At 41.6% G+C, this 19,861-nt stretch overlaps 1 protein-coding gene across 1 annotated transcript; it reads right to left on the bottom strand.

Annotated features, from left to right (window-relative positions):
* On the bottom strand, nt 1-19,305 carry ZBTB11 (zinc finger and BTB domain containing 11). Its single transcript, XM_036382190.1, has 11 exons — nt 18,833-19,305; nt 15,665-15,900; nt 14,767-14,998; nt 12,846-13,648; nt 10,401-10,580; nt 9,687-9,923; nt 9,152-9,296; nt 7,976-8,093; nt 5,273-5,431; nt 4,630-4,805; nt 1-3,209 (listed from the first exon to the last, which is right to left on the bottom strand). The coding sequence occupies exons 1-11, from the start codon at nt 19,140-19,142 to the stop codon at nt 2,677-2,679; spliced, it is 3,129 nt and encodes a 1,042-aa protein (XP_036238083.1). The 5' UTR covers nt 19,143-19,305; the 3' UTR covers nt 1-2,676.
* Nucleotides 19,306-19,861: the final 556 nt, after the last annotated feature.

Genomic DNA, 19,861 nt, shown 5'->3' with positions numbered 1-19,861 from the left:
TTCATGGCAGAGCTCAATTTATTTGATGACAGAAATAGCCATAACTTTATACATTTAACACTAAATAAAAACAGCAGAATGTACAAATCTGTTTCATTATGTACAGGAATTCACTAGGAATACTTAATGAACAGACACTTCTCATTAACTTTATTTAAAAAAAAATCAAATACCAACTGCATATTTGCAGTCTGACTTTTGCAGGAGGGTAGTGAATGTCTTAAGTGCTGAAGTCCAAAGAAAAACATAAGGCAACCCCACAGAGATGAGAACAGCAAAGCCAGGAGTGACACTCCCCACTTACCTCACACCGTTCTGAAAAGGTAAGGCACAGCATGTTAAGAAAGGGGTGCCACAACATTCAGCTTTGACATTCCTGGCTGATTCTCGTTTAGAAAACAACCTTCTGTTATTAGTTTGGTTGGTGGTTGTTTTTAAACAGCAGATCATTGAGTCAGTAAAAGCATTCTGACAGTGGATAAGAAGGCTCCAAAATTCAGATTCACTTTTGCTTCTTCCATAGGTTGGGCAAATAAATAAATGCACCAAAGATTAAACTAAGGTGCTGGTAATATTCTTTTTTGTAAGGTAACACACTAAATATACAAATAATGTTCTAGCACTATTTACAGCTATTTTTCCTTGAACACTTTTTCACTTTAGTAATACATAATTATTTTTAGGATACAAACATTGAAGTAAGCTTTCAAGTTTATCTAGTGCTTTTAAATCTTTTTCCATCATAATGGCAGTATTTTAATTTTAAGCAGGATGGCTATCTCCAGATTCTTTACCATACAAAAATTCAAGTTACAGCTAGCAGTAATTTTTTTTTAATATTCATTTTAGTTTTACTCCATTTGGTAATTAGAAAATAATACAATTGTAAAGGGGTGCAGGATATATAAATAACTACATTATTTCTCTGAAATAAGACCCTGACTTTTGAAATAGGCATCTACAAATTAATTTGGATCCAAGACTCAAACATAAAAAAATTTCAACAACTGCTTATCTACAGAATTGCAAAGTATAAAAAGAACAGTCCATTCTGTAGCTTAGTAGACAGATATCCACATAGTTAAATAAGATGAAAAGTAGAAATACTAATTCAAATGAGGTGGTTACTTTGCCACAGGGTTTGCTGAAATTTTGTTCAGTGGATCTGTTTCACAGGTAGCAGAGTTATATGCATGTCTATTTATGAAATTTACCCTGCAATATTAAAAGTTTCTGGTCGCTCGGGTATCTTACTGCTGTCCAGGTTAGGAAACTTGATACCACTATAGACTGAGAAGAATTTAAAGACTACAGCTGTGATTGTTCACAAGCAAAGCACTTTCAGTTTCCTTGACAGACATGCTGCTTGCTTAAAAAAGCCATGCAGCGACAAAGGAACCTACACTTGTACAGATTAAGCTGTGCCATGTTTGTGGTATTGAACCAGGGACACAGAAACCTGGGCCAAGCACAGCTGTCATTCACACTTACTTGCAGGAACACCCAGTAAGGATTTTTCCAACTATGTGGTGTAACATCAGCTATCAACTGGATCTAGAAGTATTTCTCTTAAAGCAGCAGTAATAAGGTCTTCTAGAGATTCTGGTAATTTTGAGACCATTTAATTTTTACCACATGCCAAGATACTCATATTTCCCTACCCTGATACTGTCATGTGTCCTGCTTGGGAATTAGCAGGGCTCCTCCTTTGAATACAATACAAGATCAGTCCATAACCACCTGGACTTCCTTAGTTCCTGAAAAAGTGTGCCATTAGACCTTTTTCCTTTGACAGTTTCTACATCAAATGTAAAGCAAAACCAGAAGCATCCCTCATGAGGCTGCCTGCACTGGGGTCACACATCAGTGCTGGCAATAGCTTCCAAGCAAACATGGAGCTAAGCGTGGCTGTGCACAGAGGCTGCGGTGCAAACTCCTTCCTCACAAAGAAAAGGAGTTTACTTCTCTAAGTAGCCTCCCTGTGGTGGGCTGTCCTCTGCTCAACTTCAATTCACAACCATCTTGGAGAACCAGATCACAACCATCTACCTGCCCATTATCTATAAAACATTTTACAGCATTTTGCTGAACCTTGGACCAGCCACCCTCACACCTGGAATTTAAGTAAGTTCTTCAGAATTGGGTTTCACTAACTACCAATGGTGCATTTGCCCAGAGAAAAAAGCTTCAGTTTTTCTGTATGCCACATGAAGCACAAGCCTACACAGAGCATTCTACCACCTCCCTTGTCTTGGGAGTAAACAGACAGCATCCAATACAGGAAATTTGCTCACAAACTTGATGAAATGCACATCAAAACAAACAAAAAAACTACCAACAGCTGTGCATTTCTAGTGTTTAGTGCAGCCTTTTTATATATTTTTCTTTTTAATTTTTCAAAGTTACAGTATGATACTTCATGAGACAAAAAACATTATTTTAACCTGTTTTGTTTAAAGTTACAGCCACTATAGAAATCTTAGCTTTCAAAGCCTTGGCCCACACTGGAGTATTGGTACTTTTTCCATCTAATGCGTGGTGCAGTATTCTGTCATCACAACATTCAGTACTGAGGATTAACCATTTGAAAACAGGCATCACTGAAAGCCTCAGGTAACCCATTTTACACTTGCCTCTCACAGATACACAACCTCACCCTTCTTGCTTTCTCATACACTAAATCGACTCCGTTGTTGTTACATGGGCCACTTCTACTTCTACAGTTTCAATGGCCTGCGTCACTTCAGCCATTTTCTGTCCCTGCTGTTGTGCCAGTACATAATTTACCACCTGCATGATGCTTTGGTCAGAAAGGGTGGAGACTGACGTGCACTCCTCAGTAGCCGCAACTGCTTCGATGGCTTCCAGCGTCTCTCCTGTCACCACCACAGTCTCACCCTCGCCAGCGCCAAAGCTGATCTCGGTTTCTTGCTCCTGTATGTCTGAGGCTAAAATGCTGATGGCGTGTTCCACCTGCGTCCCCTGGTTGTGAAACTGCAGGGTGTCTTTCTCCAGCATGATTTTGCAGGGGATGTAGTCCCTGTGGAGCTTGGTCATGTGCTTGCGGAGGGTGCGCGCGTCGATGTAGGCCTCGTTGCACACGGGGCACACGTAGGGCCGCTCGCCCGTGTGCGTGCGCACGTGGCGCTTCAGGGAGCGCGCGTCCGCCCACGCCACGCCGCACGTCAGGCACTCGAAGGGCTTCACACCTGCGGGGCAGAGCAAGCAAAGGTCACAGCAGGAGCAGCAGCCACAGGGAGAGCAGCAGGGGGGAGAACACAGCAATGCTGTGATGTTTGCCGTGTAAGAAAGAGACCCCACAGCAATGCTGTGATGTTTGCCACGTAAGAAAAGAGATCCCACAGCAATCCTGTGATGTTTGCCATGTAAGAAAGAGATCCCACAGCAATCCTGTGATGTTTGCCACGTAAGAAAGAGATCCCACAGCAATCCTGTGATGTTTGCTGTGTGGCAAAACATCATTTTACCATTTTTGTGTAACCATGTAATGCAAGTATAATGCATTCAGTAGTTCAGATTCTCCACAAGTGCCCAGCCCAATCCAACACTTTACTTTGAAAAACTTGTCAAGATTCCTTTTAATGCAGTTTCTTCCTCATTTTAAGTGCACAATGCTTAATGGAATTCTGATAATTTTGATGCATTTCTGAAGCCATGTTTTACTTCACAGAATTTGCCACTTCCATTTCTAGTCATCTTTTGCTTCTGCCAATCCCTCTGTACACCTACAGCTTTACCCTCCTCTTCACTGCCTATGTTCAAATACAGCACCTGATGTTTGTATGATCTTATTTTCCCTCATCTGAGTTCTGTGGTGGTGACAAATATCATCTCACTACTGTCTTTTCCTCTGTGACACTTGCTGTAGATTTAGGCTAGGTACCCACTACAGGACACTTTTGCTGTTTAGAAACAAACACAAAATCTCTATTTCAATAGTTATACAGCTGTCAGATTTACTCTTAAGAGCTCTTAAAAAGAAGACATGCTTCAAAAAAAAGTGGGTTTTGCCCTGGGACAGGAGAATATAGACTCCCAACACAGCTGAAAGAACCAAATACTCAAAAATCAATTTCATACTTTACATCTAAAGTAAAAATGCACATAATTCTTTAACAAGAAAAAAAAAAGTTTTCATATTTTCTCCAAACATCATACAATTTATCACTTGTCATAAATTAAGAAGTTGATCCATTTCCAACATTGGTTCTTTTTTTCTTTTTAAATTTAGGCCGATCATTATCCTATCTGAAGAGTAGTTTGTTAACTGTGTGTGCTTTTGAAAATGGAGAATGTTATAGTGCATCCAATTCTTTGCCAGATTTACCCCTCTTAGTCACTTGTAAAAATGTTCCTCTTCTATTCAGGTACAGAGGACAAATTGGCACAGTCCCTGTGTGTGGCTGGAGCTTTAGAAAGACCCCCAAAAGCAACTTCTGGGAATCACTGACAGCAAGTTACCAAGCCAGGATTCACATTGAACTGGAGAATCTGTAAAAACTCTTCCATGTTTTGCCAGACAGGACACAGACTCAAAGAAACAATTACCCCTTGCACATTGTGTTTTTAGGGGTTGAGGGATGTAATGACTATTTGTGTTCTACATACCTTCATGATTGTTCATGTGTCTCCTATATTCCCGGAGCTGTGTGAATTTTCTTCCACAGTGCTCGCACACTCGTTCCAGATTTTGTTTTGCTCTTCCTTTTTTACCATGTGTGGCTTTCTTTACATGTCTTCTGTACAAAGCTTTCTCATAAAATTCTTTTCCACATACATTACACCTAAAATGTGTTAATGTGAGAAATCTATTAAAACCATTATTGTACACTTATGTGTTTTAAGCCAAAATGCACTTTTTTTAGGGTAGGCAAAGGTTAAGGGCAATAATGTCTTATATGGTAAGTAGTTCCATTATTAGAAGTAATATTGTTGGACTGAACTACATTTCCTCTTATCCACAGCCACAAAGCATCCACCTACCCTTCTAGAGAAGTGAGATCACATAAGTTTCTAACTGCACTGATTGTATTTATCCTCTTACAACTTCATGTCTTAGTTCCAGCACTGTGTCCCAAGTTAGAAGCCAACCCATGCAATGTAAAGCATCCTCAAATATTCAAGAGCCTAATCACCATCAATCCATTGGTACCTCAAAAGTGGACTAGGCAGTGCCTTGTTGACAGGCTGTGGATCTCTATAGCCTCACTTTGATTAGTACCTTTCAGTTGTTAAATTAATTTCCTCTTACCTATAAGGGTCTGTGACAGAATGAGACTTCACATGAGAATACCAGTCTTTCTTCCAGCTGTAACATTTTCCACAGAACTGACACTGAAATGGCTTCACACCTAAATGTTTATTCATATGCTGCCGAAGATCCCGAGCTTCATAGAAGCTCTTGTCACACCTGTAACAGCAAATGTTTTAGCATCCCATACAAGAAAGGCACTGGGACCCTCTTCTTTAACAGCAACTGAAGACTGAGAACACCTACTTCATCATCAGTATTTATTTAAAACACAATCCCATTCTAAACTTGGAAAAATTTAAAAGAACACCATCTTATTTGAAAGCCTGGAATAAAACTTGAGGACCCCTGAAACCCCCTTGTCTGTTATTGAGTAACTATATTCTTTCTGCAGATTTAATGGTGAATATTCAAAGGCAAACCAACTAGGAGACATCAGAATCTTGTATTATACCACATGAACGTATGAGGACAGTAACAGCTGCTTCTTTCTCTAACCAAAGAGGACTGACACAAAGATAACTAGAATTTGTTGTTTTTAATGCTCAAATGTAGGGGTTTTTTTAGAAAATAAAAAAATCCCAAATTCATAATCCTGCAAGAAAGCATCTGAAAGTATCAATACTTATTCTTTAGCTTGCTGCTTGTACACATCTGAACCCAGGCTAACTTAGCGTTTTCCTTCACTTATACTTTGCCATAGTATGACTATACAGCTCCTCTTGGTATGAAGACTACAGAGTCTGATCTAATCAAAAACATGGTTTCTCCCTTTGAAAGAAATTCTGCTGCTCATCTCTCTCTCTCTCTCTTCCTCATGTAACAACATACAGCTGTATGACTCAAGAAAGGACAGAGGCAGAGCAGTGTCAGCAAGCAAAGGTGGCTGATTCAACTTCTACAGTATCAACCACTGGAATGAGGGAATCTGAAAATGAGAAAAGCTTCCATACAGCAACAGAACATTTGATACAACATTGCCTGAATAATGAGCATTCTGGAGAGAAAGAAAAGTTGACTTTGCTTTTGAGGGAGGGGAAAAAAAAAAAAGTAACAGTCATTGAGCCACACAAACAACCTCCTCCTAGACTGGAAAGTCTCACCACTCCAGTTCAAATGGGGCTCTCAGGGATCCTCAGTTTGCACATCCACATATAATAGTACCAGAAAGACCCCTCAGGGGCTTGAATGGGGTTGGCACTTGCTGCTCTCTCCCCAAGGACTTTGGGAAATTTGGAAAAGCCATTAGAGTAGTAAAAAACTCAAGCAACCACCATACATTGTCATGCGTTACTGAAGTTTAACCAAACACATACTTCACTGCAAAACTTCCAGGAACGTTTTAAGAAAATAATTCATGGTCAGCTTTGCTCAACTGGGCCAGAAGTTCAGACTGAAGCCTGACGGGGAGGTTTCCATTCCAAGCCACCAAACTAAAAACTGAAGTCTGGTTATTGCTTAGCGAAGCTGTCTAAACCACTGGTGACAACATGAATTATATCCTTAGCAGAGACCTTTACTGGAGAAGCAGCAAGGACTGTGTCTGTTTTGAAGAAGCTGGGGAGTCAAAATATCTTCTCTGTCAAGGTGACCTCTTGCATCCATGGCCCTACTGCCTTGAGTAAAAAAATTTTTGTTTTATAAATATACTTCACCCTCAAAACTAAAACTCCCTTCCATAGTATGTTTCATGAAACAGTGTCTGTGCACCCCCTATTAGCTCTGTTCTTTGTATTTTTGGAATTAATGCTTTTAGTATTAAAAATCACTAAATATAAACATTGTTGACAGAACTGAAATAAGTTTTCATAATTTAGAAAATATAATTTTTGCTAGTATGCAGCAGCAATGAGATACTTTAAACAACTCTTTAGATTATTACTTTCTTTAAAACCTTAAGTTGCTACAGGCAATAATATAAATTGTACCATTCCTCTTAATATCTGACAGAGCTTCTCAGGGAATCATTGTGAGTTCCAAAATTAAACATTATTTGTCCTTCTGCAGGGCACTTAAAAAGTTCCCTATAGTCTGCTTGGTCATGGAAAAAGTATCCATGCTTTGCTAATGCACTTAGATCACACTTTCCAGTTACAGTTTCTGCTTTGCTAAAGTCCACAATGTTGGCATGTAAATAATAATAAATGCCATTAATAATAAAAACAAATGTAATTTATTGCAATATTGAAGTGGTCATTTATGTTTTATAATGAAGAGAACTGCAACTGTCAGTGAGTCTCAGTCTGCAATGTTCCTAAACACAGCCATGTTTCAGCAAACACTGAACACAAGTGCAGGACATTGCAGACTCTACAGCTTCAAATCCAACTGAAATCCACTATCACACTACAAGAGGGCAAACCAAGCTGAAGGCCCTTGGTCTCTTACAACCTTACACTCTTTTCTCTGTCCTACAAAAAAGCTGTATACCCACACAGCTACTGATTATAGCACCAATTACAGTGCAAAGTCATCAGAGAAGAGCTGCAAGAAACTAGAGCTAGGTAACAACTTAAAACCAAGCCTTTGCTCTCCAATATGTATTTACAAAAATGCATTTTTATTCTCATGCTTTCCAAGTCTCATCCCAGGCCAGTGGAACGGTTTTATGCTACAACAAGGAGCTGCTTTTAATCTTGAAAATGACTAGGATCATTAATACTAAGAAAAAAGCCCACTAAAACCACCCATCACCTGACTTACTGAGTACACTGATAGCCACGAACTTCAGGCTTTGGCTGATGTTTCTTTATGTGTTTACTGAGTCCTGATGCCCTGTGGAAAGATTTTCCGCAGATGGAGCAAAGATATTTGGATTCTCCTAGCAAAAACAAAACAAAACATGTTACCAAGCCATGCCTCCATTTCTCTGCAGTGCTTTGTGAGACAGGTTTTTAATTCATATATAACTTACCTTAAGTAATCAGAGCAGTACTACAAAGTGGAATTTATTTAATTACACACTGATGGAATTTTTAAGTTTATTTTGTATGTGCTAATGTAATAATACATAAGGGGGGAGTAGCAATGCTAAATTAGTTTATTTCATGTTTTTAAACATAGGTATTTTGCTGCAACTATGATTTAGTGAGGAAAAGTGAGCAGTCTAAAAACCTGTCTTCTTGTGTGAAAAAAACCACAACTGCCTGTGCTTATGTATTATGCAACTTCTTCAGAAATACAGCACTGCTTATGGACTATTGCTTATATCTTGCATTTGTGGAAAAACACCTTAAAATAAAAAGTTTTTGCTCCATTTCATCAACACAGGAGTGATGACTACTAATACAAATTCCATAATTTCAGGAACAACTTATTCTGAGTATCTCTCTTGATTCTGCTCAGCCCCGAAAACCAGAAACACAGACAACCTTTATAAATTACAATTTTAAAACTCTGCTTGTATTGAATTATTATATTGCCATCTTTCACATCTAAGATTTTCAAAACACTAGGCTTTACAAAATGTCAGTGTTAGTACAGAACATCTTGTAAAATATATATGGGGATTCTGAGAGATTTAACTTAGCATGTTTTCCTGTAAAAGGTCAGGCTGGGAGATGAAGTGCATTAGAACCTTCCAGCCTGTTGCCTATTTCCTGTTGAATTGACATGACACAGGCATTAAATACGTACACAAAACCACAGGAACAGACCAACCACAATTCCCCATTCTTGTATAGAACATCTACATAATAACACTAAGCTATGGTTTAGCTCAAAAAAATGACCACTTACCTCTATCTCGGCTGCCTGACTAGAAGAACAAACTACCATTTATTTTTTTAAACAGTTTCTTTTGACACTGAAGAACAACATTAAGTTCAGCAGCATAAAATACCTAAACAAAGGAAAAGGATTCCCTTTCTCATCACTTACCTGTATGAATGCTCATGTGCTCCTGAAGACTTCTTTTTGTGACAAAAGACTTTTCACACAAGTCACACTTGAACTGTTTCTGTACTTCATGGAGAGCTAAGTGCATTTTCAATCCATGCTTATACGTAAAGGTCTTTCCACAAACCTAAAGAAATCCACACATGGTGGAATAGGACAAATAAAACTAATTATGTAATAGGTGCTCAACTTCAGACAGAAAAAAACCTCCTGTATTTCTTGGGAACTAGGATGGCCAAGCCTGCGATTTTGCACCAGTGACAGAACTGGTCTATTTAAAAAAAGGAATAATCAAAGGAAGATATTCTTCTAGACACAAGAATATGAACTTGCACCACTCATATTCATTCTAGTTTTCTCACTCTTGGACTGCAAGCAATTTCATCATGAATGTTATACTAGTTTTCCCTATTGTGAAGTGACCAAGATTAACACAGATTTTAGGGCAGAGCATCAATACCAAAACATTGGTAATAGAGAACATTGCAAATCTGATTAGAGAGCAAAAGGACTTTACCTTGCACGCATGGGGTTTGACACCTGTATGTTTAAGCATATGTATTCTGAGGGAATAGAGCTTGGGCAGAGTTCTTCCACAGATGTCACACACGAATTCCCGTTTGGTTCTCCCTTTAACCGAGGACACGCCGGTCCCCTCGGCACCGCCGGCTGCAGCGCTGCCTTCTGTCTTCCGCGTGTGCCGCACCAGGTGCGCCCGCAGCGAGGCACCGTACTGGAATTCCTTCTTACACAGCTGGGACAGAAAATATTACAACCTCACTTTGCATAAGTATTAAAAAAAACAAACGTGTTTTTAAAATGTTTTAAGTACAGTAATATGATGAGTTAAATCCATAACCCAACTCCTGAGGTTAATAGTTGTAAATTTTTATTTTATGGCCACTGACAGAACCACTGATCACTTCCCAGTGAGACTAACTTCCAGTCTAGACTAAATACAAATTTACTGGTAGGGTTAAAAGCAAATCCCATGCTAACACAGTCTTGAGCAGCAAGTCAGACACTACTGTCAGGCCAAGTGGCTGCACTCCATTCTACCTCACCCCATCTAGATCAAGGCTATATCCAACTCTGAAATTGGTAACTAAAATAAATATTTATACCAAAAAAGGCAACCAATATAATTACTAATATAATTACAGAATTAATTTTCATAAGGAGAAAGATTTACACAGAAAAAAAAAAAAACAAACCCAACCCCTCAACTTACTGGGCATTTATATTCTTTAGATCTTTCGTGTTTCAGTGTGTGCATTATAAGTGCATAGCGCCGCTGGAACACCATTCCACAGTCAGTGCATTTGTGCTGCGCTTCCACTTCGTTATTTTCCGTGGTCTCTCTTTTGGGCTGTTTCATTTTTTTCCCTCTTTGTACCAGCTTCATGGCAACCTAAGTTGGAAAAACAGAACCTATTAATGAATTTTACTGCATTGTACTTCATACCTTCTGAAAGTTTCTACTAAAAGTTGACATTCTGTTTTTCTGTAATACCTCTTAATTTTGCTCAGCTGACTTAGCTGCTTGAAAGTTACCTTGTTTCAGCTCACTATAAAACTACAGATCTCAAGATGAGTGAAAAACCATTCTTTTTTAAAAACCATAAACTTACTATGATGATGGCCACACAGTGACTTACCAGTTCAGGGACAATGAACTCTCCAGCCCTGAGTAACTGCCTAAGTGACAACTATGGGATAGTTACAGAAAAATCACAGCATACTGCCAGTCAGGATTTCTATCAAGTTGAGAGCATTCCAGCTTTCTTAGAGATTTTTATCTAAGGCACTAGTGGGTTTTTTTATGTGATATTTGCAGTGCTACCTGGAGCTGATAATCTCATCTTCCTTTGTAGAAACTTGCTGCCAAATTCTTTAGAAACCAAATTCTAAGCGATCAGGTTGAAATGTCCTGTATCAGCTGTGTCCCCTTTGGTTTCCTGAGAATAAGGCAAGGGAAGGAAGCACAGGCATCCCAATTTCTTCATCCTGTTCTCCCAACTGCTGTAGACAGGCAGAAGAATTATAAAAGAAAGGCCGTATGAACTCAAGGCCTCACTTTGCAAAATTGCCAAAGCAGCCCTATTACTTCTTCTAAGTGCAGCTATCAAGCAGTTTGCAAGTTCCCATATGAAGCCATTTTGAGAATGAGACATTTGTTAACATAATCTGTTCTGAGCGTGAAAAACAAATGCACCTACAATAACAAGGGATTTGTCCAGTGAGAACCAGCAGAAAAGTATGTAAACAAACCAAGAATAGAGATTTGATAGACAAGTAAAATACTATTTACTAACCAATGAATTAGGTGGCAAGAGAACTACTAACCAATGGGAGTCAAATATGAGGTCTATGAAACCTGTATAAAATAAGTTATGTGAGTAATTCCTACAAAGCACACCTCATCCCCTATATCTCCGTGCCAGGTGCAAGTACTGTAATTTAAACCAGAAGCATTTTTCCTGCAATCTCTTTCCTGTTATTCTCCCAGCATCAAAATTGGGAACTCAGGAGAGTGTCTCCTTCCCAAAGCTTATATGACATCCCATGCCATAGGGGGAGTTGAGGGATGCAAAAAACAAGGCTACAAAACAAGTTAGGAAAGCAGAAATCTATTCCTGAGCCCAATCCTGAGCAATCATCCAAACTAATTTCTTTTATATAGGTCTCTTTCTATAGGTGCACTTCATCTGTCAAGGAGCTGGATTTAAAAACTGCAAAATACATTAACAGGAACTATTCCCAAAAGTAAATATCCCCCTTCCAAAAAGAGAACAAAACTGTGCTGCTCTCCAACCAGCATAAATAGGTTGCTCAAGTATTTTGATTGTGCTACTTTTAGCATCTGGGCTTTAAGCTGTCCATCTGTAAAAAGAACTAATTCTACTGTTTCTACTAGGCTGCTGTAATGATAACAAGTTATTGTCCTGTGTGTGGGACTGGTGGCTCTGGTACACAAAACTCTCAGGACTCCTTTGGAAATTAACAGCTCTTCAGAAGACTGGGCCAACATGCAGTGAAGTGTACTCTGTCACAAACTAAATGCATCATGTCCAGTGAGCTGATTGCCAACTATCCAAAGGCACTGAAAGAGGAAAGGCTCTCAAAGGGGAAAGAGTAATAAGACCATTTCATTAAAAAAAATAAATTGTAATTGGAACTAGCTCAATCACTTAACATTTCCTATGTTCAGATGCTAGAGTTTTTAACAGCAGGGCTCTTTGAACCTTTCTCTTCATTGACCCCAACTAGAAGGTAGCAGGAATGCATTACTGTGACTCATGACTACATCTGAAGATCTACATGGGATGTAAAATTTTTCATTCCCAATGCTCTTGTCAAGTCTGAATAAATGTAATAGATAAATCACTTCTCTAATAGATAAATGTATGTATCTATGACTGACATACACATGAGCTAGCTTAGAATTAAATTCACAGATTATTAAGGATTTTGGGGAGCTGATACAACTTCTGTCCAACCATAAGAAGTTGTGAGAATATACTCAACCTAGACTGTGGCCACCGAGCATTCTAAGGACCTTCAATATGGAAGGAATAGTGATGCCAGGTCAATGCTTTTTGGGATTTTGTTCGCCCAGCTGTCACAGCTTAGAAATTACTCTGGTAACTACAAGGTCTAATGACAGACAGAATACCTGCTGCACTGCAGATTTAGGATTTGTCTTTCTATTCTGCAGCTTTTTTTCAATTCCTTTATGCAGCCTGATGTATCCCCCCTCAGTGACAGAACGCTGGCGAAGCTTGCTTTTGTAAGTATCATCCTGGCTGGAAGCGAGGCTCTCTGGCTGGGAAATGGAGCTGCTCTGCTCGTCACTTTTTTGCCTGAGTGTCTCTGAGGAGTCTTCAGAAGCAGAGTCCACATGTGCTTTATCACTCTGATTTTGAACTGCCTCAGCTTTCTCTTGGCTCTGTGTGTCCATGGCTTCCACAGCTGATGGCTCGGTGCTGAGTCTGTTGTAGAGGCTGTTTGAAATGCCCTCCACCAGCTGGATCTTGATGTAATTTTCAGTTGTTTCACACCGTTCCACAGGCTTGGAAGGATCACCTGCAGTGGCCTCCAGAGGCTCTGGGTGCAGGAGGTCAGGCTGGGGGGCTGCTGCCTCCTCTGTCCCAGCAGAGGGAGGAGCTCCATTCACAGCTACTGGCACTTCACTGGCTGTGAGTTTAGGTTGCTCAACACCATCCATGGGCTGCACCTGCACTTCAGCCTGCTCTGCTAGATTTTGTGTTGACTCTACTGTTTGAATATCTCCCTTTTGGTACACTGTAATTTGTTTCTCTTCCATCTGTTTGTGCACATTCTCACAGATTTCAAGGACCTCTGACATGAAGAGATGCCGGGCGAGCATGGCCACTTCTGCCATACTACAGAAGTCAAATGTTAATTCTGAAGTATAAGCAAATTCCAATAAAGGCAGGAAACTGGACTTGCAGAAACCTACCAGGAATAAAACAAGATATTAGAGCAAATAATGATAACCTGAAATTACCCCAAAATATCCCATGATGAATACAACAGTTCACCTTTGATACAGTTAAGCCTGAAATTTAAAGCAAAACACACTTGGAAATAACAAGCCCATCACTGGCACTCAATTAATTGTCATTTACACTACAGCTTCCTCCTCATGTAGTTTCTATGTGTGGGGTAAGCTCAGAAAACTTTTCCAATAACTAAGTAGTACTTAAAGAGTTTCACAATAAAATTCTTTGAGGAATATTTCAAGATGCTGGGAGAGCCACAATACTTTTGGAGGAGATTAATTGAACCAAAGTCTTTCTGAATCTGCTACATTCAGAAAGTACTCAGGTCTTAAGTAACAAGCCATGTGGCTGAAAAATAACGAAGTAGCTATTGAAAACAATAAAAATATGGCTATATAAATAGAAATGCTGAAATATAAGAATTTGGTATAACTGTCCACAGTTGCATAACTAATAAATCAAATATTTAATGTGGGGAACCTTCTGGACCATCCTATGAGAAAATTATTGTCCATGCACGCCTATTATTCATGTAGAGACAGTTAATAAATGAGAAAGCAATGCAGAAGGCTTGTGTTTTGTACACTACTCTTCATCACTACAAAGCTATTTTTAGAACATATATTTTAGCTCTTGTCTTGCATGTACCAGGTCTGAAAAATAAGTAGACATGTATAATTCTGCTTCACAGAAATAAGAAATAATTTAGCATTTGTTAAGCTAAACAACTCTCCAAGCAGCTTGTCAGCATCCCTGCCTGATGTACTCAAGCATTTGATTTTGTTCCCTTTTTAACGTTTGTGACTAAGTCAAGGAGGAAACACACCTAAGCAAGGTAAAAATCCATCAAAAGCTTCTCAGAAATTTTAAGATTAAATACCACAGTCCATGGAAAATCATATTAGGCAAAAATCAGAGTGATCACTTTTGCATTATGATCCACACAAAAAACTTTTAGATTAAAACAGAGACAATTTGGTTGTCTTCAACACTCAAAAAAGACTGAATTAAATACTGTACACCTTACTTAGGATATTATAATTTCTAGCTTTGAAACCCACAGCAATTCACCTGACAGATCCACTACAGCTTCATGACTAGTGACAGCTCCCTTTTCAATGAAGAGCTCTCGGAAGTACTCGCTGTTGGCTGCCAAGACAGATTTGTGAGCTTTGTACTCCTCTCCTTCAATCAGCAAAGTCACATCACAGAACTGATTGGAAAGCCTCTGCTGATTCAGTTGGTTTAAGACTGACAGACAATGTTTGGAAGATGACTGCTTCACAAGGCCCTTACTGTCAACCTGTCATAAACAACATTTGAGAACTTCATTACATTTAGATTGTGCCTTTTCAAGCATTCACACTGAAACACAGAAAAGGATTATTTGCTGCAACCATACAATCAGTTCAAGTCTGTAGAATATAGAGTTTAACTTTACTACTTTGTTTTCTTTCTTTAAGTTTTACCCTCCCTCCAAACACAATTAAAACAGACTGGAAAAATGGGAAGACACATTCAAAGTGCTCTTTGACTGTATTTTTCTAGGCTACAGTCTGAAAAAGTCTCTAAATTCAAATGTCTTTATGTGTATGCGAACCTACAGTTATGAACAAGAATTTTATACATCAGTATATCATAATTTATTAGGGAAAGAATAAGAATATAAGATAAGAATAAGATATAAGAATCTTGTATGTGATGGCAATTGTAAGCAATGGCAATTTTGCCATTCATTTTATCTTAGATTCTATATGCATAATATATAGCATGATTTTATTTCCCAGCAATGATGTCCTATAATTAATTTCATGACATATACACCAGTATCCCATTTCTACACATTCAATATCTTTGGCAAAATGGTCTTATTGTTACAAGATTATCGCAACAATGGAAAAGAAGTCCATGACCAAGAATGCAGTAATAGAAAATGCAAATCCATTCAGATGTAAACAATGGTACTTACAAACACAAGCTCATGCTTTGCTATTGGTTTCTTCTTCAGAGGCTTTGGAGATGCTGCTGGGATTGATGCTGTGTTACTCAATTCATCATCTGTTTCATTACTGTCTTCATGAGATTTTGCATCCAGTCCTAGCTCCTCCAGCATTTCAGAAGGATCTGAGAGAGATCTAGAGCGGTCTAGCTTTTCCTGGCACTTGCTGCATTCTTTAATGTAATCTTTAACCTGCTTAAGAATACCTAAGAAAAATTAATGGAGCTTGATTAAGCTTCTAATCTTAATTCAATTTACTATAAACAACTATATAGAAAATTAGCTAAACATCAATAATTAATAATCAAAAATTTTACATACTAACCAAGAAAAATAAAGTCAGTCACCTACACTCTCCCTCTCTGCTGCGATATTACCAATTCTGATTTTCTCACACCACTGCATGATAGTCTCTACTGCTACTTTGAGACAGAACATTTAGAATGTCACTACATCAAGCAAACCCTCCTAGAAAGACTATTAAGGCTAAAAAAAAAAAAAGATACTTAGACATTTAGTCATTTAGTCTCATCATCCCACATCAATGACAAATGTAATATAATCCTGTATTTAGCCCACACAAATGGCTTGTTCCTCCTGAAGAGGACAAAAATTGGAAGGCTCACTTATGAGCTTTTGCAAAATTGAGATCAACTGTGCTATATGAAATGACACTGGTAGGTCCTATTAACACTGATTTAAATCAATTGCTTATGATTTTGGAATTTAAATAAATCAATTTCCCACCCGTACTTTAACCAACGGAAGTAAATACAAAAGACAGGACCTGAGGAAATAGCCTGAATTTGTGTCAGGGGAGGTTTAGGTAGGATTTTAGGAGCAGGCTCCCCAAGGAAGCAATCACAGCACCAAGCCTGACAGAGTTCAAGAAGTGTTTGGACAGTGCTCTCAGGAATGACTCTTGTGACTTCTGGGGATGGTCCTGTGCAAGGCCAGGAGTTGTATTCAGTGATCCTTGTGAGTCCCTTCCAGCTCAGCACATTCTGCAATTCTGTAAATAATTTCAGATACTCAACAGGTCCTAAGCTCAGGGTCCCCTTCTGGATCCCACGGCATTTTCCATGCACGGCTTTCAATCCAAATTTGTTCTCTTCACTAGGACAATCTAAAAGCATATAGAGCAGCTGGGCCTCTATGGTTTAAAATCCAGCACAGCTCAAAACTTTGCTGACACAGACTTAGACTTGCTTGCTCACATCTCCTCAGAGCATGACTTGCACTATCATTAAATACCTATCTCTGCAAGGATCAGGAAAACAGAGACTTAAGGCAGCCTAAGATATTAATGCCCAATTCAACAATTTGTACATCCCCTTGATTTCATCTGAAATAGACAGGAGGTCTCTGGCCTGCAAATCACATCCCCAACACCCTTCCTGGCCCCTGAGGCATTCTCCAGCCCATGGCCTTGCAGTTAGAGAACACACACCAGGCTGATGTCCATCTCAGGCTGACAGCTGGGCCAAAGCTGCTGTCCAGAGCAGCCAGAGAATACTGTAATGGCAGGAAAAACATTGGGAGAACACATGTAAGAAACATAAAACTTGAACTGAAGGCATGAAACGAATTTTAGTATTCTCAGTGTAAGAGAAGCGAGAGGATTTAGGGTGTGCAAATAAAGGTGACCAGTAAGATCAAAAGGACACAGAATGCTCTCTCCTGACAAGCAGAAGCTACACTGAGACCCATGGAGGAAGTTTCAGCACAGAATGAGAGTAGATGCCAGAACAGTAGAATGGTGGGCAGACAATGAGAATGCAGATAAAGGCAAGGAAAGCACCATCCAGAAAGGGTATATCAGCTTTGATATATCTTTTCTTCACATGAAAAGATCTTCAAGTCATTGAGATCTGGACTGGAGGGATTGGCTGCAGCTAAAGCAAAATCCCTCTAACTGAAAATAGGGAAAACTAAAGCTGGAATTACAGACTTGCTGGTGGATGAAGAGAGCAGAACAAGAGAAGCAACGCAGATACACACTGGGCCCATGGCAAGTGAAAAGTAAGCTATTTGTTTAATGGATACCTAGGGCTAAAAGTAGAACACCAAATGCAAAGGGAACAAGATATCAAGTCATTCCCTCAGGCAAAAGAAAGTCCCAATTGGGAATTACTGCTGTTCAGGCACCACCATTTGTAACAGCTGTGGCATCACTCAGGACCCAGCTGAGAATTAATCTGGTCTTTTCAGCTTCTCATTGCAAGTAAGAGACAAATAAAACAATGAGTGCCAGGACTGCCACCACTGGCAGCTGTAGTACTTTAACATGAACACCAGTATATGCATGAATGAGGCCCAAAGCTAACCCAGCTCATGTGGACCGGACTATCACCCTATCCCAAGGGCACAATTGAAATGTCACTGTCTTACCTGGGCTGTGTGCAAGACCTGGAGGGCTCAGCTATACTCTGTGTTTGCAGATATTCAAGGTACCACTACCAGATGAGAAGCCCTGGACAATTTGCCGACCAAGAGGTACCGTGCAGAGTGAGCCCTGCCTCTCGGGGTGTGACACAATGTCACTGCCCACAGACCACGTGCTCGAGGTGGCGTTTAAAGGCACTGGTCACTCGGTAAGTGACAGTCTCCTCCTGGTCCCGCCAGGGAGGGCACACGGACATCCCTTCAGCAGAAGGGAGACATGGAACTCCCGGAGCAGGTACAGGAGTGCAACAAAGATGATTAAGGGACTGAATCATCTCTTTTACAAGGAAAGGCTGAGGGAACTGCACCTAACTACAGGCCATTTTTCTTCAGCCTTGAGACGAGACGACTGACAGGGGACCGCATTAATGTGTATAAACAGCTAAACAGAGGTGTCAGGAGCATGGAGCAAGGTCCCAGTAGTGGCAAGCAATGACACAAGAGGAAACGAGCAGAAAGAAAGAAACTAATGCACGGGAAGTTCCACGTGAACACGAGGACAAATTGTAAAGGTGACTGTGCGCCGGCACGGGCTGCCCCGAGAGGCTGTGAGTCTCCATCGGGGGAGACACTCAAGAACCGCCGGGACGCGGTCCTGTGCCATGCCTGGGATGACCCTGGGACCCACCGCGTCCCTTCCAGCCGCAGTTCGGTGTCTCGGTGCCCCACGGCCGCCCCCGCCCCGGCGCTCACCTCTCCACCAGTACTTCTGCGAGAGCCCCTGCCAGGTCTGCAGCCGGGTGCGGTGCGCGCCGTCGGGCGCCAGGTGCGCGGCGCGGATGAGGCGGGCGCGGCGCTCGGCCTGCAGCACCACCTCCAGCTCGGCGAAGCGCTGCTGGTCGCGCTGCCGCCGCTGGTAGTACAGGGTGCCGCCGCGCACCACGTAGCAGGCGGCGGCCTTGCGGATCTTCCGCTTGGCGTTGCCCTCCGTGCCCGGCGCGTACGGCTCCCGCTCGTTCGTCAGGTACCGCAGGATGGCCAGGTAGCTCTCCTCGCTGGACATCGCGCGGCAGGAGCGCGGGAGCCGCCCCCGCGCCCGGGCTGCGGAGGAGCCTCCCGGGATAAGGGAAGGGGGTTCGGGATCGGCCCCGGCCCGGCGGGAGCCGCGCCCGGGGGGGGAACTGGAGTGTCGCGGCCCGCGGCGGCGGGAGGGAGGGAGAAGCTCGGGCAGCAGCGGCGGCGGAAAGACAAAATGGCTGCTGCACAAGCGGAAGTGAGGTGGGGCCGCGCGCGCGCAGGAGGGCCCGGGAAGGGGCGGGGGCGCGGGGGAGCGCCCGGGGGAGCGGGGCCGCCATCTTGGAAGCGGGCAGGGGAGAGCCCAGGCGCAAGGGCAGGGCCGCCATGTTGGAGCCGGGCAAAGCCTCCTGCGGGGCGCGGCCGTGGCGGCGGGAGCCGGCGACGCTCCCGGCAGAATCCCAGCGCAGCCCCGGCTGCGAAACTGTAGCGGCTTCCCCTCCAGAACCGCCTCGGGGGTAGAGCTGCGAGGAGAGTAGCGGAGTCATTCGTGCCCATCAGGAGCAGGAGCAGCACCAGCGCGGGCGGGGCAGCCTCGCCTCGGGGCTCGGTGCGCGCTGTGCTGTTTGTAGGGGGCAAGAAAGGAAAGTGAACTGCGCGTTTTGCGTGTCCGAGCTCTGCGCTGGCTGTTACGCCCGTGACAGAGACACGCGAGGCGGGAGCCGGGGGCTGCCGTGCCCAGGACAGCGCAGCAGCAGCAGCGATCCT

Source organism: Molothrus ater, chromosome 2 (genome assembly GCF_012460135.2).
Source record: "Molothrus ater isolate BHLD 08-10-18 breed brown headed cowbird chromosome 2, BPBGC_Mater_1.1, whole genome shotgun sequence".
Taxonomy (NCBI): domain Eukaryota; kingdom Metazoa; phylum Chordata; class Aves; order Passeriformes; family Icteridae; genus Molothrus; species Molothrus ater.
Note: the sequence above shows the minus strand (reverse complement) of the source record. Positions and strands in the feature narration are given on the sequence as shown.

Coding starts and splice junctions, on each gene's coding strand:
- ZBTB11 (XM_036382190.1), bottom strand. CDS start 19,142: ATGTCCAGCGAGGAGAGCTACCTGGCCATCCTGCGGTACCTGACGAAC. Junction 15,901..18,832: donor GCAGAAGTACTGGTGGAGAG/GTGAGCGCCGGG, acceptor AATTTTTCTTAG/GTATTCTTAAGCAGGTTAAA. Junction 3,210..4,629: donor ACACATGAACAATCATGAAG/GTATGTAGAACA, acceptor TCTGCCCCGCAG/GTGTGAAGCCCTTCGAGTGC.